The sequence below is a fragment of the Schistocerca nitens genome, chromosome 11 (assembly GCF_023898315.1).
Source record: "Schistocerca nitens isolate TAMUIC-IGC-003100 chromosome 11, iqSchNite1.1, whole genome shotgun sequence".
In the NCBI taxonomy this organism is placed as follows: Eukaryota; Metazoa; Arthropoda; class Insecta; order Orthoptera; family Acrididae; genus Schistocerca; species Schistocerca nitens.
The window spans coordinates 55,404,272-55,422,358 of NC_064624.1; the positions used below are offsets into that span (position 1 = coordinate 55,404,272).

The 18,087-nt window shown below is 40.0% G+C and overlaps 1 protein-coding gene across 1 annotated transcript in view; it reads right to left on the reverse strand.

Annotated features, from left to right (window-relative positions):
- LOC126213091 (secernin-2) overlaps positions 1–18,087 on the reverse strand; it is a 94,691-nt gene that overhangs the window by 47,707 nt on the left and 28,897 nt on the right. Inside the window, exon 4 of the mRNA XM_049940690.1 lies at positions 5,403–5,602. Coding sequence (XP_049796647.1) covers positions 5,403–5,602 — 200 coding nt within the window. The remainder of the gene's footprint in view (positions 1–5,402; positions 5,603–18,087) is intronic.

Genomic DNA, 18,087 nt, shown 5'->3' on the forward strand with positions numbered 1-18,087 from the left:
TGTGTTATTGAGTACGGCAGAAGTGAATCGACGACAGTTGTTCAGCGTGCATTTCGAACGAAGTATGGTGTTAAACCTCCTGATAGGTGGTGTATTAAACGTTGGTATAAACAGTTTACAGAGAATGGGTGTTTGTGCAAAGGGAAAAGTTCTGGACGGCCGAGAACGAGTGATGAAAATGTAGCACACATCCAGCAAGCATTTGTTCGCAGCCCAGGAAAATCGACTCGCAGAGCTAGGAGAGAGAGCTGCAAATTCCACAATCAACTGTATGGAGAGTCCTACGAAAAACGTTCGTTATGAAACCTGAACGTCAACTACCCGAGGCGATGGATCGGCCGCCAGGCAGCCCGTGACAGAGCACTTCATCACTGGCCTCCAAGAAGCCCTGATCTTACCCCCTGCGATTTTTTCTTATGGGGGTATGTTAAGGATATGGTGTTTCGGCCACCTCTCCCAGCCACCATTGATGATTTGAAACGAGAAATAACAGCAGCTATCCAAACTGTTACGCCTGATATGCTACAGAGTGTGGAACGAGTTGGAGTATCGGGTTGATATTGCTCGTGTGTCTGGAGGGGGCCATATTGAACATCTCAACTTGTTTTTGAGTGAAAAAAAAAAAAACTTTTTAAATACTCTTTGTAATGATGTATAACAGAAGGTTATATTATGTTTCTTTCATTAAATACACATTTTTAAAGTTGTGGTATTCTTTTTGAATCACCCTGTATAACACTGGATTAAATGGTACTTCAATTTGAGGAAGCATTTTGGAAAAAAAATGCATCAATTTCTTTTTAATTTTTTTAATAACCATAAGCACGTTCAAAAATATTCAAAATACTTCTAATTTGTTTAGAAAGTGCACTGCATTACTTGATATCAACAATGAATCTGTAAAACATACATTACGAGGTGTGGCTAGAAAAAAACCGGACTAGTACTGGTGAAACAATAAAACGAATGCAATAAGGCTGAAAGTCGCGTGGCCTGTCACGACTCTCACTCCGCCTACTGCTCGAGTTTCATCTGCCTCCTGCACTCAGTCTGCCCGTGGCGTCTGTTTTAAGTAGTTGACGTTTTGTCTGTGCGTCGGAAAATGTTGAGTGTACAGAAAGAACAGCGTGTTAACATCAAATTTTGTTTCAAACTAGGAAAATCTGCAAGTGAAACGTTTGTAATGTTACAACAAGTGTACGGCGATGATTGTTTATCGCGAACACAAGTGTTTGAGTGGTTTAAACGATTTAAAGATGGCCGCGAAGACACCAGTGATGACACTCGCACTGGCAGACCATTGTCAGCAAAAACTGATGCAAACATTGAAAAAATCGGTAAACTTGTTCGACAAGATCGCCGTTTAACAATCAGAGCAGTGTCTGAGTTAACAGGAGTTGACAAGGAAAGTGTTAGGCAGATTCTTCATGAAACTTTCAACTTGAACAAAGTGTGTTCAAAAATGGTTCCAAAGCGTCTCACAATTGAACAGAAGGAACGCCGAAGAATGATTTGTTCTGACATCCTGGAAAACATTGAAAGTGATCCCACCTTCGTACAAAATGTTATTACTTGCGATGAATCGTGGTTTTTTACTTACGATCCCGAAACTAAACGCCAATCGATGCATTGGAAAACTCCTGGTTCTCCACGACAAAAAAAAAGCACGAATGTCAAAATCGAAATTCAAGGCAATGATGATTGTTTTTTTTGACATCAAAGGGATTGTGCACATTGATTGGGTACCAGAGGGACAAACAGTGAATCAGCATTACTACATTAGCGTCCTGGCTACCCTACGTGAGCGAGTACGGAGAAAACGGAACGATTTGTGGAGAAAAAAGTCATGGATCCTTCACAGAGGCAATGCCCCAGCTCACAGTGCGTTGTCAGTGAATACGTTTTTGGCAAAACACAACATTCCCATCTTAGATCATCCACCCTACTCACCTGATTTGGCCCCCTGTGACTTTTTTCTTTTCCCTAAAGTCAAGTCAGCTTTGAAAGGAACTAGATTTGAGACTGTTGAAGCAGTAAAAGAAAAAGCGACGGAAGTAATGTATGGACTTACCGAAAATGATCTGCAGCATTGCTATGAACAGTGGAAAATTCGTATGGAGCGGTGTAGAGACCGAGGAGGAGAGTACATTGAAGGAGATAACATGAAATTGTAAATAATTGTAAATAAATGTTTTTTCCAGCATCAGTCTGGTTTTTTTTCTAGCTGCACCTCGTATAAACAGTGCCTCAAAGAAATAGGTGTTCATTTTTACTTAATACTGAGCTGGAAAAGTACCCTGTATCCTTAAGACAACTTATGTCAGAAAGAAATTGTTCCTTGTATCACGCTTTATAGTGACGAACACCAAGAAATTTTGTAGTTTACACAGTTATCAAGCCTAATGAAATGGTGTAGCTTCTATACAAGTTGAACCCGAACTCCGAAAAACTTTCCGAGGTTGTTTGGGGATAATTTCCGAGGATTTCAGTGTAAGGGACCTGTCTAGTGACTCTTCACAGAATAATTATGTAATTACGATTTATTTGGTATGTTACCCCAATTACCTTTGTTCCTTTGAAACTACATATAGAACAGTGAGAAGGCACGTAATATTAAAAATCAAAACCAAGAGACAGTAATGCAATGAACCTCGGATGCAACACTACTCCCATTTTGGTTGCCGTCACTGTGGGAACAGCTCAACAAAGCATTGTTTTGATGCTCTTCTGTCACCTATGAATCCACACGGTAAGAATACTGTCTGACTACCCGTAAGTAAATCTGTCTGTACTGCTGTGTATCACTATTAATGAACAGCTAACACTGCTGGAAAAATGAATCTGACAAGGGGAGGCCACAATGTCCGGATCATTGATTTACTTTAAACTTCATACACTTTTAGAAGTCCATTAGGACAACATAGAATATACATAGTAAGGCACACTACACAGGTAATTTCGAGAAAACTACAAGAGAAGTTGTGTGTGTCATTGATGTACCAATGCTTTGCAACCCTGAGTACAGGCTGACAGTGGTCATCATTTGATCAACATTTAAGCTCTGTAATCAACAGAACACTGAGTCGAGTTGTCCTCTATCCTTTCTTCTTCTTTTCTTTCCTTCCAATCCCAGTGATATTATTTTGTATATATTACATTACAAATGTAATCTGATGGTAGGGCATGCATATTTGTATTTCAAAGCACTTTTATTAACTTTCCAATGTTTTTCACTGTTTACTAATTTTTAGTATTACAACAAGTATTGTGCAACTTTACCTCTATAGTCAAGTTAGAAACTTTATCAAGAATCTTGAAACTTGTTCGTATTTGATTGACAACGAATCAGGAATTGTTTCCCATAAAGGGCCTATTAAAATATATTCAGTCTTACACTACCAATTTTTGGCACTGAAAATTACAAAAACATTGCATTATGGATAGTCTGCATAGAAATTGTTGGAAGAAATATAAATTTTTCAAAATGTCAACAAGCTTTGTTTTTCCTCAGAAACTGTAAAGATTCCTTGTGTATGTGACAACACTGCATTCATTCAGTGTAGTCTGTGTTCTTTTAATTTGTTTTCCGTGTTTGTACAAAAAATATCATCCTACAACTTGTAATGTCGAAAGCACATCCGACAGTTAATCGTACATTACCCTCACCCGACTGCACGTATAAGGAATTTCAAAAATCACAACATGCATAAATTTTCAGCAGAATTGTGTGTTTGGTTGTTTACTTGTCAATAATTATAAATATGATGTTTGTTGTGATGATAAAAGTTAGACAACAACCAAATAATACTGGAAATTCTATACAAGTTCATGTAAATATCCATGTCTTTTCATCATATTACCTTTCAAATGTAATATGCATGAAATAATATTACTACTGTTGAAAAAAAAATATTAATTTAATAAAATATAAGCGGGACTCTATCCAGCAAACCACCGATTATCGAGCTCAAATGTTAACCACATGACCAAGGTAGCATTGGGGTTACTGTCCCTGATAATACATACAGATAAAACAAATATCGCACTAGACTAATCTGGGACCACTCTGTCGAATGTGCACATTAAATTCCACTTTAAAAATCATTTTACTTGTAACGGTAAACAAACCCTCACTTGGGCTGGCTCTGTCTATGTAAAGAAAAAACGAAATTGGAAATGTATCTGAAACAGCAGAGAAAATGGGCCTGATGACACACGCTGTATAAGTGAGTGTCTCGAATTTACGTTACGAGATACCGGTTGAGGCTGGGTAGGCATTTTGAATGTACTGTCGGTTCCAGTGCACTGCTTGTGCTGTGTGAGAGAGATTGGGCTCACTTCCCCTACACCTATCCTCAACCCGCACAACCTCACAAAGTAGGCAGTGATTGCGTGCTTACACCCCCACTTCCCCTCCGAAAGTGCTAAATCACACTGTGCATACGCTACCTCGTTTACGGCACTGTTAGCCTCGGGAAGGAGTTACGCGGTAGCTGTTGCCGAATGTTTGGTGCACTCTCGCTCTGCATTAATGTGGGTGTTTCTCATTATTTCCCTTCCTTATTTCGGAGTGAGAAAACAGGCCAATTCTCGTTCACTGTGCCATTCGAGTGCGTCTCCCACGACACTAGAAAGGACCGGCAGTCCCTACGACTGTTGTCAGTCCTGCTCTCCCAGAAGCACAGAACACAAGCGTAGGCTACCTCCGTAAAGTCAATGGAGGTGGAGAGGATACCCAGGAAGACACTAGATGAAAGGGAAGGGAAAAAGACCAACAGAGAGGTGGTCAAAAGAAGTCAAGGGCCGTGTGTAAATGAAAGGAGAAGACTCGATCGAGGTGGAGACGGAGTGACGGAGGGAAGACGGAAGACGACAGAGAGGCTCGTGCTCCGAGCAGACCCGCACGACAGCTGGAAACTGTACACAATAGGATGACGACAGGAACAAAAATAAATGAGCATAAGAAATAAAATGGTACACAGTTATGTTACTACATAACTTCTCCGGCATATAAATCCCAATATTCTCATCAGATCTGTAGCCAACTATCGTGCCGTACCTCCAGTTTGTGTCGGGAGGTGGCAGTGAGAAACCTCCGGCCCAGTTTTCTGCAGCTTACAAAAGGGCTGCCATTCACACTATACATCAATCGGGCAAACAGAGTTGTCACCTGAAGGTGCCGGACACGTGTGCTGTGAAATATTCTGGCAAGGCGACTGTACGATCCGTCCGGAGACCCGACAAGAATATTATGCGGAAGGCGATTACACTTTTACGAGGCACCCCGAAACCACGTGCGACCGGTGCCGTAATACTCTCGAAAATATCTCCGCAAGACCTCCGACTGTCGCCCGAGTTCGGGTGCACCCCGTACGGAAAGGAGAGTGCGGGACGTGACGTACACGTGAACCTCTTGGCGACCCAGTGGCGGCCGGCAGTCTCGAGCACCCAGGCCTGCGTAGGGTCGGCCAGCAGGAAGGAGTTGTGGTAGGTGAAGCCGGGGTCCGAGTCCGAGCAGGGCCCGCCCTGCCCGTGCCGCTCCAGCAGCCGCGTCACCACCTCCACCGCCTCCTCCGCCGTCGTCGCGCGCTCCAGGGCCAGCCTGTGACACAGTGACGTATTTATTCTAAACGAGTGCTCGAACCCGACAGTAGTGTTACGTCTGCAGACTTCGTATGTTGACAAACACTGTGAATCCTTCCTTCCTTGCTGGTGTCCTTTATCCAGTCAATGACAGATCACAACATATACAGAATATCTAAAATTTCACAAAGAACCAACTGTACCTGTCTACAGGCTGTTATTTCAAAGTGGATGACACTCTCAAAGGCATTTTAAAGCCACTGTCAGCTCCGCCCAGGGAGGAATCCACATATCCCTTAAAAAGTGGCAGAATGGGATACGTCACAATGAAATTACTGATACTGGAACTGACGACTGACGCGATCGTATCGTCACGGATTTCTTTATGTATCCTGTAAGTAGTTACTAACTGATTCACTTCTATTTCCACTTGAATATGAACTTCATATCTACTTCAGTGTAGTTTCTGGGATTGGCTAATAATATTTTCACCACAAAAAGCTTGTACTTATAAGAATCTACAACAAACACAGTCACTGAAAACATTACCAATGAAAATCTTACAGTAATTACAAGGTAATTAATAAATATTGCAAAGACATTACTTAAATATACTAGCTCAATCATTTTTGTGTTAAAAATGTAACTTAAGCAAAATTATGCCAGATTTTTCTTTCAATATCACACAATGTATCACACTTTTGATAAAAGTTCTCAGTTACAACTTTCTTTATGCAATCACCTCAATAACGATGTGTAAAAACTGTTAATTTTATTACTATAATAAGAGAGGTGTGCCAGAAACCACCCAGAGACTGTTGTATTTGTGAAGCGTTTGGACAGTCTTCTGTGGATTCTCTATGAGTTTTGTGCAACTTTGAACTGTATGTATCATGGAAGTTAATACAATGTGTAACTGAAGATTTTCATGAAGATTTCATACTTATTTGGAATAATAAACAAAACGTAGAATGCAATCAGCTGTTTGCTTACTGACAGCTAATGACAAACACAGGAAACAGTTAATTCAACTCCCGAAGTTAAGCAAATTTCCACAAAATGCCAGTTTCAATTTAACATTCGGTGCTGCTAACTCTCGGTGATGTGCATCAGTTTGTTCCGATAAGATTACCTGTAATGTCAACTTGTAGCTACTTGGATAATTTAATTATTTCAACATATAACCAGGTGATTCCATCAGACCACTTTGCTTCTAGTATAACTGTATAGGTGAATGTGAATCAAATGTTGAAGTATTTGCACATTATGTATGTCAGGTGGGACACGGGAATCAACCCAGTATTTACCTCGGCGGATGTGAAAAACCACCTAAAAATCACACTGAAGCTGGTTGGCACTCTGCCTTCATTTTTCATGCGCACAGCAAATTCAATCCGTGGATGGCAAGCATCCCAATGTCCGGGAGTGCGCACTTTAACACATTTGTGTATATGAATGGGTTACATAGAGACCTGGGATGCAAGCAGCAATTTAACACAGTTACAAAGTGATACAAATTCATAAATCAGTCATTCCAACAGGATGTAATACACATCTGCAGACCTCACTACAATTTGAAAATAACTTCCTCCGAATGTCCCCATTTCCACAGATGCACTGCTGGAGCCATCACCGTAAGGCTTCCCTAATCAAACTGTAGCACTTCCCACAGAATGGTGCTTATTTCACAACAAATGGTAGTCTTTAAGTTTGTCAACTGTCTCCAAGTTACTGGCAAATATTCTTTCCTACACAATCCCTGTGGAAGTAATACAGAGTGTTAAATCTGGGGAAAGAGACAAGGGACAGCCACCTTGCATCGCCAAAGTGGGATACTGCACAGTTAGGCAACGTTTAAGTACAGCCACATTTTGGCACTTGAGATAGTTTTTGCACCACCCTGCTGAAACCAAATGTTATTCAGCATTTTACTTAATAACATACCCAGTCACAAAAATGTCAAAGATTAGACATCAACAGTAGTTGGAGAAATATGGTTCTCAGTTAATCATTGCAAGTGCATCAGTGCAAATGGTGAGTGTGTTGCTTGTCAGTTTTTCTTAACTCTCAAATCACTTGCAGTTTGTACAGTTGAAACTTCAAATCACCTAGTAAGTGTCCCAGAAAATGTCACGACATTTGTAATACTTGTGCATGTTGCCCTGGCAAGTGCCTGGTACTACATTCAACTGATACGTTCACGTTCATTCCAGGTTCCCACGTGTTCGAACCCACGTTCCCTGACCTTGTGACTGCCAGTTAAGAATTCTACCACTGGCATTCCACTGTCTCAGCCACGTGACAATACTGTGCATCTCACGTACAACCAAAGGGCACTCATTACTGTTCTGTCCCAATCCCTGCCGAGCCTCTGCGAGAGGACTAGTCCACATAAAGGCTTCCGCTGCCGCAACTCTAGTCTGTACAGCATGTTAAATGTCCTATTCTCTCCCATCTGGCAATATATGCATGCACAGCATTCCACTTGTCTTTCATTAGGACTGACAACTGCAACAGTTAGATACAATATGTTATAGTGCAGCACATCAGGAGTGACCATAATGAAGAGCTGAATACATTACCAACAAAACAATTACCTATATAAACGATTTGGGAGCCAATCTGAGCAGCCATCTTAGGTTGTTTGCAGATGACGCTGTCATTTATCAACTAATAAAGTCATCAGAGGATCAAAACAAATTGCAAAATGATTTAGAAAAGATATCTGAATGGTGAAAAAATTGGCAGTTGACCCCAAATAACAAAAAGTGTGAGGTCACCCACATGACTTCGGTTACACGATCAGTCGAATCTAAGGGCCGTAAATTCGACTAAATACCTAGGAATTACCATTACGAACAACTTAAATTGGAAGGAACACACAGAAAATGTTGTGGGGAAGGCTAACCAAAGACTGTATTTTATTTGCAGGACACTTAGAAAATGTAACAGATCTACTAAGGAGACTGCCTACACTAAGCTTGTCCATCCTCTTTTAGAATACTGCTGTGCGGTGTGGGATACTTACCAGATAGGATTGATGGAGTACATCAAAAAAGTTCAAAGAAGGGCAGCACATTTTATATTATCGCGAAATATGGGGGAGTGTGTCACTAGATTTACTGTCAAATATATGAGTGTATATTTTTTACCCATTTACACAGTTTGTTTACGTACGAATATGACGTGGTTTATTACTATTCAGATAATGTTCAGCTGAAAATAAAAGAATTAAAATTGGATGTTACAAAAAACTTTTATTTCCTGTTTTAAAAAAATTTGTAGCAATTTTTTTACAGTAAACACAACCAAATTATGATATGAAATGAACAAATGTTAGTAAAACGTATTCAATACTTGCATCTGAAATTAAAAAAAGCATTAAGATTTGTTGCAATTGCAAAATTTTAACTTTTTCTGATGTAAACATCATACATTTCATGATTTTGTGCGATTAAAAATTTGTAGGTGTAAATAAGGAAGATTGGAGTTTAACATACTGTCAACAGCTCAGGTTTCGAAAAGGATGGGGAAGGAAATTGGCTGTGTCTTTTTCAAAGGAACTGTGCCAGCCAGCATTTGCCTGGAGTGATTTAGGGAAATGACAGGAAAACTAAACCTGGATGGCTGGATGGGGATTTTAACCATCATCCTGAATGCAAGTCCAGTGTGTTGACCACTGTGTCACTTCAGTTTATAGCTATACTTGTAAAATACTGCCACTGTTACAAAATGTAAACAGCTGGGTACTTGAACACAAGAGTGTGTGTGTCAGTTGCTACTTGTCTGTAGAATGTGTTAATCAGATTCTGTTCTGGACAAGATCTGTATGTGAGGTTCTAAAAAAAATTTCCCTAATGCCCATCAAAACTGAAGTTGCAATTCTAAAAAGAAAAATGTGTTAGAGTTTTATTTTAAACATCAGTTATTTATCACACATCCAAACAGAATCAAGGCGAATTTACAATTAAACATAATATTCAGTACACCTGCGTTATTGGATGAGAGCAAGTTAAGTATGAGTAGTTTCGATTGCATACTACACTATGACATTGAAACAAATATGAAAAATTTTGTTCTGAAATGCAAGACAAAGTCTCAAAATTTTCTTATTCAGTATTAACTAGTGACTGGGCCTAGTTTTGCAATGCTAGTGTCAAGTATCTATGACCTTTTCTTAGTAAAACAGAAGGTGCACCTACTTTTAGTATTAATGGCATCAATGAATTTAAAAATTCTGTGGAGTAACACACTGCTTCCTCTCTAAGATGGAATCATCAAAGTAATATATTTGTGTTGGGGCCTCATGCTCAGACAGACCCTTGTCATTTATTTTATTGGCTTGTCATTAGCAGGTGACAACATACACTGGTGTCCAAAATTAAAGCAACAAATGGAATTTTTTGCAAGGCTGCACTTTTTTTGCACAAAACAGTATTAACAGATAATAGTAAAAACAATATAAAGAATACAGAACGTAAGCTACTGCAATATGCATAGCGGCAGACAAAAATGTTCTTTGTGTTTTCCAACATAACAGGTTTGGACACACATTCCAACAAGTAATTAATGTACTCAGTATGGGGTGTGACCACCTCTGGTAGCAACACAGGGCTGATGACGGGAAGTGCTGTGAATGATGTCATCAGTCTCGTGTCGAGGCAATAATGCCCATTCTTTCTGAAGAGCTGCTCGCAAGGGGATGGTCGGTGGATGCTGATGTGATGAAACCTGTCTCTTTAATCTCTGCAGTGCATCCCAGATGTGCTCTATGGGATACAAATTGGAAGAGTGAGCAGGCCAAGTTGTGCACGCAATATCTTCCGTTTCCAAGAAAACTTCAACCACCCGTGCTCTATGAGGTCGAGCATTATTGTCCATCCGTACAAAGTCTGGGTCCAAAGGACCTCACAACAACCACACACAATGTACAGAGATCTCGTCACAATACCTGACAGCCATTAAACCTTACCGATTCACCTGAACAATTTCACAAAGAGCTGTTCGAGTGGTCAGCATAATCCCCGCGCACACCATTAGGGACCTGCCTCGATATCGGTCTCCTTCCACAAATTTTGGTTCCAGAAATAGTGTTCCACGTCCCTTACAGATGTGAATCCATTGAGAATCACAGTTCAGACCTGATCGGAATTCATCTGTGTGAAGACATCGGCCTACTGTTCGAACGTGCAGGTGACACATTGGAAACTCCTTCTGTGAAGACAGGTCAGAGGTACAAATACAGCAAGTCCCCAACAATAAAGGCCACTCTGCCAAAGTCTTCCGTACACCATTTGCGTCGGTACAACACGTCCAGTGGATGCTGCGAGGTCAGACGCCAGTTGCCGTGCAGTACTAAGGTAGTACTGTTGCGCCCTTACAGCCAAATAATTGTCTTCTCTTTGTGATGTCACATGCGGTCAGCCCTGTCCCGGTCTTTGGCATACAGTTTCCGTCTGTACAAACTGTCGCCACATCCCAGAAACGACAGAGCAATTCACATTAAGCCATCGGGCCATATCAGTTTGCAAATGTCTCGCTTCCATTCTTCCTCTGGCTCTCCACTGCTCTGTGCCATACTGCACTGTCTTTGGCAGTGTATACAGTGACTGGATGTGGGAGTACCCGACGAATACTACCCTGTTTGACGGGGGCCTCGATGTCATCGGTAGCGTGATTGCCCGTCGACCACGGTGCCACGTTCCGTGCAGAGCACGATCGTAATGACATCTGTTTACAGTCGGTACGTTTGTATCGTGACTTAGACACAGGACGGGGAAATAGTGGTTTGTTGCCTTAATTTTGGACACCAGTGTAGCTTTTCCCTTAAGCCACGCAAGTGCCTTACTTGACATGTGAATATCCCTATCTGCTTTGTAAATTCATCAGAGATATTTGGTACCACCATTTCTTGCTTGAAAATAGCCATTTCCCATTTTGAGTAAATTATTAGCAAAAGCATATTATGTTGTTCAGAAATAAGTGTCTCGTATCTCTAGTTTTAAGTTCCAATTTTATCATATTTGGTCATAGGTATGATCTTTCCAAAGCTGCCTCGACTTCATCTACTCTTATCCATCTCGTGATTAATGGTAAGATTTGATGGAAGTCTCCAGAGAAAAAACTTGTGCAGCCACCAATATAGTTATTGTAGTAACGCAAATCTAACACTGTTCTATGCGATAATTCAATGCGTATTTTATGGGACATCCAAAACTCATCCTAAACATTTTAAGTGAAATCTTGCATCAATTTACCAGTATTACTTTGCTCTGATACATTACAGATTCTGTAGAAGTTGTCACTGTAAAAGTTCAGAGACACATTTAAATGTAGGATAAGCAGCTTGGCTGCCTTTTAAAAGTGTGGCTGCAATGCCAGAAAATGACACAGTGAGTGTAATTTTTCCACCAGAGGAGACTTTTGCAGGTCTTAGATTAATTACAAATGTCCTGCAATTCCTCCAGATCGGGTCAATTGCTGACCGACAACATTACAAAATCAGGATTTTTTTTTTTTTTGCACTGCATTCAAACAACACTTATTTTAAATTATCTGTAAAATATAGGAATGATCTTACTGTGTTTCTCACAAACACTCTCTAGTGGTTGATGTGTTTACCCTGCTGGTCATCCAAAATACAACACCAAGAACGACAGAAGATATTACAGGCAAAGTTATACAAAGATGACGCGATTGAAAATACAGTCCCGTGTGAAGTGAGGAAGATGATGAAATCAGTTCTGAAGTGTTGCTGCCACTGCTGGCTACAACCACTGCTACACGACTCACCACTGAATTGAAGAGGCTACCATGACATCCGTTGTGTTGTTGTATTGTAAGGCAACACGTATACCGTGTATGTCGTCGTCGTCATCTCTTCTTTCCCTCGTTGACATCACAGCGTGAGAAATGTTTATGTTAGTGTTTACCTATATGTTGTCGACAATACACAACTACACGGCCACAATATCACCTGATTCGGGAATAACTAGCTTAATATAGTATAAAGATAGTGGGTTTCGATGCAGCGTTATTTAAGTGAGATATTATTCTTCACTTAACCTTTGAGACTTTAAGAACCACCTACTCTTGATCAGGTCCAAAACTCTACTTTTAACGAGAGCACTTGCGATCAGTCTGTCACAACATTAATAATAGGTAAGGCTCTACACCACTATAAGAAAATATCACTGTTCATGAAGTAACAAAATATACGAATAAACTTCTTTATATTCTTCCTTTTTATTTAATCAAATGCTTTAAAATGTTTATTTCGCACCCACAAATCATCCACACCTTGATGTAGAGTGTAAACGTGTGCATTAAAAAAAATACACTTTCTGCTGATAACGATGTATGAGCTTTTGGGTTGCTAGGCTACTTCCATCAACAGTATTTACATTGGATTTTGAATTTATTTATTTATTTATTTATATTGGATTTTGATCTTTCTATCCAAACTTACGTCATCCACAATGGCTCATCAAATATTCTACCCTTTTGCGATAATTAAGAATTCGTGTAAATTGTATTTTCGTGAGTTTAAAGCAAATCATCATCGGCGCGAAAGCAGTCTCGATACTGCGACACGCTTACTAGCCTGTCACGAAATTCACCTGCATACATCTACCAATTTCAAGGTCATAATTCGCCCTACACAATTGTGTGCAATTGAACTTTGTCCAATCAATTATTTCTGAAGTTGTAATCACTAATCCCGACACTGACCATCCATAATTGCACAATTAACACACTTTTCTTGACTTTCTAAGAGTAAACCACTGATGTCACGTCATCTACATAGTTATTGAAATATTACTCCAAATGATCTCAAACATTTATTGTCATTATATTTAAACGGTAATCAGAAAAAAATATGATTTACTATTGGAAAGTAACACATAACAGATCGCAAATCGCACGTAACTAAATGACAGATTTGCATAGCATCAGGACTTAATCACGCAAAACTATATAAAGAAATCCCGCAGATCTCAATTTCTCCATACCAACTGACAGATACAAATAACATATTCAAGACCTCACAGATCAATCCCGACCTGTAACGCTATACGGCCCTGTAATGTTGTAAGGCTACGAATGTGCTGTTGGGGTACAGCAGTCCACACTGCTTCCTCATATTGCCAAAGTTGATAAGGTGTAGCAGCAGGTGCAGTATCATAGGCAATTTGTTCCGCAGTCATCAACCAGATGTTTCCGATAGGCAAGAGATCGGGAGAACAGTTGAGGCAGCAAGCACTCCAATGGGTGACGAAGAAGTCTCTAACAATGCATGCCACGTGTGAATGCATATTAGCCTCCGAGAAAGTACGGGAGGATTACAGACTCCGACACTTCAGATATGTAAAGCTGGCCGGTTAGTGTACCGGCAATGCGTACTAAGGGGGTGCGAGAGTGGAATCTGATACCGACCCAAACTATAATACAGGCTGCAGGACTAATGCATAAGCCAACAGTTCAATTGTCTCTCACCAGTGTCTCCAGATACTAATCCAACCCGTGGGTTGGCACAGGGAGAATCTGGATTCGTGGGTAAAAATAATGTCATTCCATTTGGTAGTCCAAGTCCATTACTGCCAGTGCAAGCACCTGTGGTGTCACCTCGGTGGTAAACGCAGAAATGGGCGCTTCACAGACAGTCCACTCTGCAGCAAATGATGTCAAACGGTACGCACTGACACTGCTTGTCGAGCAATAGACTGAATTTGTTTCGATACGGTTTGTGATACGGAAGAGCGATCCATCACTGCACGAACACAGTACCAGGTGTGGAAGTATGAAACCAGAATTTCCCTATAGATGCTTTTAGCCCTCAGTGTAGGGGCTGTCAGACCTGATCTGCAGTGCCCGCTCCGTACATCGGTATCTATTTCAAACCCGTAAATATGTCGAGTTTTGTGCCTACAAACTATGATTTGCAGGCAGCATTGGTTTTCCGTTGTCATTTGAAGAAAACTGTTGTAGAATTGCACTGAACAATTGTCGATGCTTTCAGTGAACGTGCTCTCGGGAAAACAGTGTTTCGAGCAGTTCAAAAAAATCAAAGTGATGAATTTGACACGAGAAACGACAAGTTCAGGGAACCACCGAAAAAGTTTGAAGACAATGAATTTCAGGCCTTATTGGATGAAGATGGCACTCAAATTCAACATGATCTCACAGGACAATTGACTGACACAGAAAGCTGTTTCTCTTTGGTTGAAATCTATGGGAAAGGTGCAGAAAGTGGGAAAATGTGATCTGTGTGAAATGAATGGAAGACAGCATGCAAATTGAAAGACCACTTGTGAAATGCTGCTCGCCAGATACATAATAAAGACATTTCTCGATCAAATAATGACAGATGATGAAAAATGGATACATTTTTAGAATCCTAACCATTGTAAATCATGGGTGAATTCAGGCAAACCATTAACATCCACTGCAAGACGAAATCTCTTTGGAAAGAAGAGAGAATCGAGCAGTGATTAAGTACTTCGTAAAGAAAGGTCTGAAAGCAAAGGACATTCGTGCCAATTTTCAGAATACACTGGGGGACTGTGCTCCTTCATATTCAACTGTTGCCAAGTGAACAAATGAATATAAATTTGGTCAGGAGAGCTTAGAAGATGATCCGTGCAGTAGTCGGCCAATATGTGTGACTACTCCAGAAATCGTTGCAAAAGTGCACAAAATAGTCACAAAATTGCCGATTGACAGTGTGTGAAATTGCTCACGCTTGCCAGTTGTCATCTAAAGGGTATATCACATTTTAACTGAAGAAGCAGAAATGAAAAAATTATCTGCAAAACGGGTGCCACGACTCTCGACGACGGAACAAAATCGCACGATAATGGACATATCGGAACAATGTTTGGCCCATTTTAGGAGAAAGCAACAAGATTTTTTCCATCGGTTTGTGACCACATATGAAACTTGGGTGCAAAACTATACCCCAGAAACAAAACAGTCAAAGCAGTGGGAACATGCCGATTCTCCACCACCAAAGAAAAGAAAAGACAATTCCTTCGGCAGGAAAGGTCACGGCATCAGTGTTCTGGGATGCGAAGGGGATTCTGTTTGTGCATTATCTCCCCACTGGGCAGACAATTACTGGAGAATACTATGCTAACCTCCTGGACAAATTGCAACAGAAGATATGCGAAAAAAAGGCCAGGTTTAGCAAGGAAGAAAGTCACCTTCCCTCAAGACAACACACATGCTGTCACCAGGGCAACACTGCACGAACTAAGGTACGAATTGTTGGCACACCAGCCTTACTCACCCGATACGGCTCTGTCTGACTTTTATCCATTCCCAAAATAGAAAATTTTTCTCGGTCCACGAAAATTCACTTCGAACGAATAACTGATAGCCGGAGTTGACAACTATTTTGCAGGCCTGGAGGAAACTCATTTTTGAGATGGGATCAAGGCACTGGAACATTGTTGGGCCAAGTGCATTAATCTATGTGGAGACTACACTTAAAAATAACAAAAGTTTCAGTGATCTAAGTACTTTTTTTCCTATTCCATTCTGAGAACTTTTCAAACCACCATTGTATATGTAAAGATGTCACAAGTGGGATATTTAATGTAGCACAGTGTGGTTGCAAGCACAGATAATGCTCATGCAGCACCAAATAGCTGGCATATTTTATTTTTGTATTTATATATTTTATACGTGACGGAGTGTCTTTGTCACTCTGGGAACAGAGTGAGCTGCCCTTCTCTTTTACTATACCCCCCCCCCTCTCCTCTATTAGTTCTGCAAGCAAAAACAGTGTACACACTTACACGAGTGTAATAATTCTGACATACACCTCGAGCGATGCCAAGGAAATTCGCACACTCAGGCGGACAGCTTTTGGAGAATGTTGCATTAACTTGGCCAGTGATTTTTATTTTGGGATTTTATCAAATAAAGCAGTGGGAACACTGACCGAGCCAGGTGCGAGATTCGTGTGTTCTTGTACCGAACAGTAATAAACGGACACTCCTTGTCAGCACTGACATTTCCGATGGCCACCAATTCTGTCCCATAAATCTATAGTTTTCTCAAGAGAGAAATCGCGCTGTTTATCCATTTATTATCGACACCGACATGACTCTACAATAAAGTAAACTATCCAATTTCAGTATTATTTTGTGTATATAATCCAAAATATATGAAACACACAATCCAAATTGGCATCACTCGCAGCACTAGTGTGATTTCTTTTTCTTTGCTCCACTGCCAATTGACGCAAAGCTGTAAAGAACATAACGACAAACGGTATGAAAAAAAGTGTTATATTTTCATTGCACCATGTGGTGAAACAAGTGGGGTTTTCCTATTGCTACCAATATCTAAATTAGAAACAAATACAGAGGATGCAGGACTTCTCGTACTCTGCGTGACAGCCCACACTAGATACAGGCCGGTGGCAAATGGTAGCAAATGCACAACACTGCATCGTAGAAAATGATTGTTAGCGGATGTGCGCAGGGTGGATTGCCAAACTAATGGGAAACGATTATTATTATTAATTATTATTATTTTTATTATTATTATTATTATTATTATTATTATTATTAGTTGCTGAACACCCATAGTGGAAGACAGTAAGTAAAGACGGTTCATTTTCCGTTCCTCTTGTTCTTTTTATTTGCCCACCAGTTTTTCATTGTTTGCAAGAATTTAGCTCTTCCCTCTTCATTCTATTTTGACCAGTTCTATGGGCTTCTGTCTCTAATTTAACCTCCCATTTTTCTACTTTTATTCTAAAATTGTTCCTTGCATCAAATCTCCTCCATTAGAGAGGGAATCTATGTATTTTACTATTCTTTTTTCTAGTCTGTGTTCGGGAAGCCTCATTATGTGGCCACAGAATTTGAAGCGTCTTTTCCTCGCATCTGTCTATGTTAAAATATTCTTCAATTTTGGAAGTTTTCTGTAGTCTACATCCATTCTCAGTCCATCTTGGTCCCAAAATTATCTAAATTATTTTTCTTTCTTCTTTTTTTTAGATTTTCTATAATAGCTTTCCTGTTTAGTGCCAAGGTTTCGCTGGCATATAAGATTGATGGTTTAATTACCATTTTGTAATGTCTGATTTTGGCATTTAAAGATAAGCATTTTTTATTATAGAGATTTTGCACTAATCGTAAACCTTTATGAGCTTTTTGTGTTCTTTCTTGTTGTGCATATTTTTCAGAGATAATTTCTCCTACATATTTAAAGTGTGATACTCTGTTAATTTCTCCAATTTGTTGTTGTAAACACTGTCTTTTAAAATGATACCTGCAGGCCGGCTTTCTCTGCACATTCTTTTAGAGTTTCTATCTGTTTTACAGCCATTTCAAGAATCTTGCCATTATTGCGAGATTGTCCGCAAAGGCTAAGTAGGGAATTCACAGGATTTTGTCTTTGTTCCTAATGAAATTGGTTTCCAGCAATTTTCTTCAACTTTCTTTTCCCATTCTTCCATGACTATCTACAACTACATTTAACAAAAAGGGC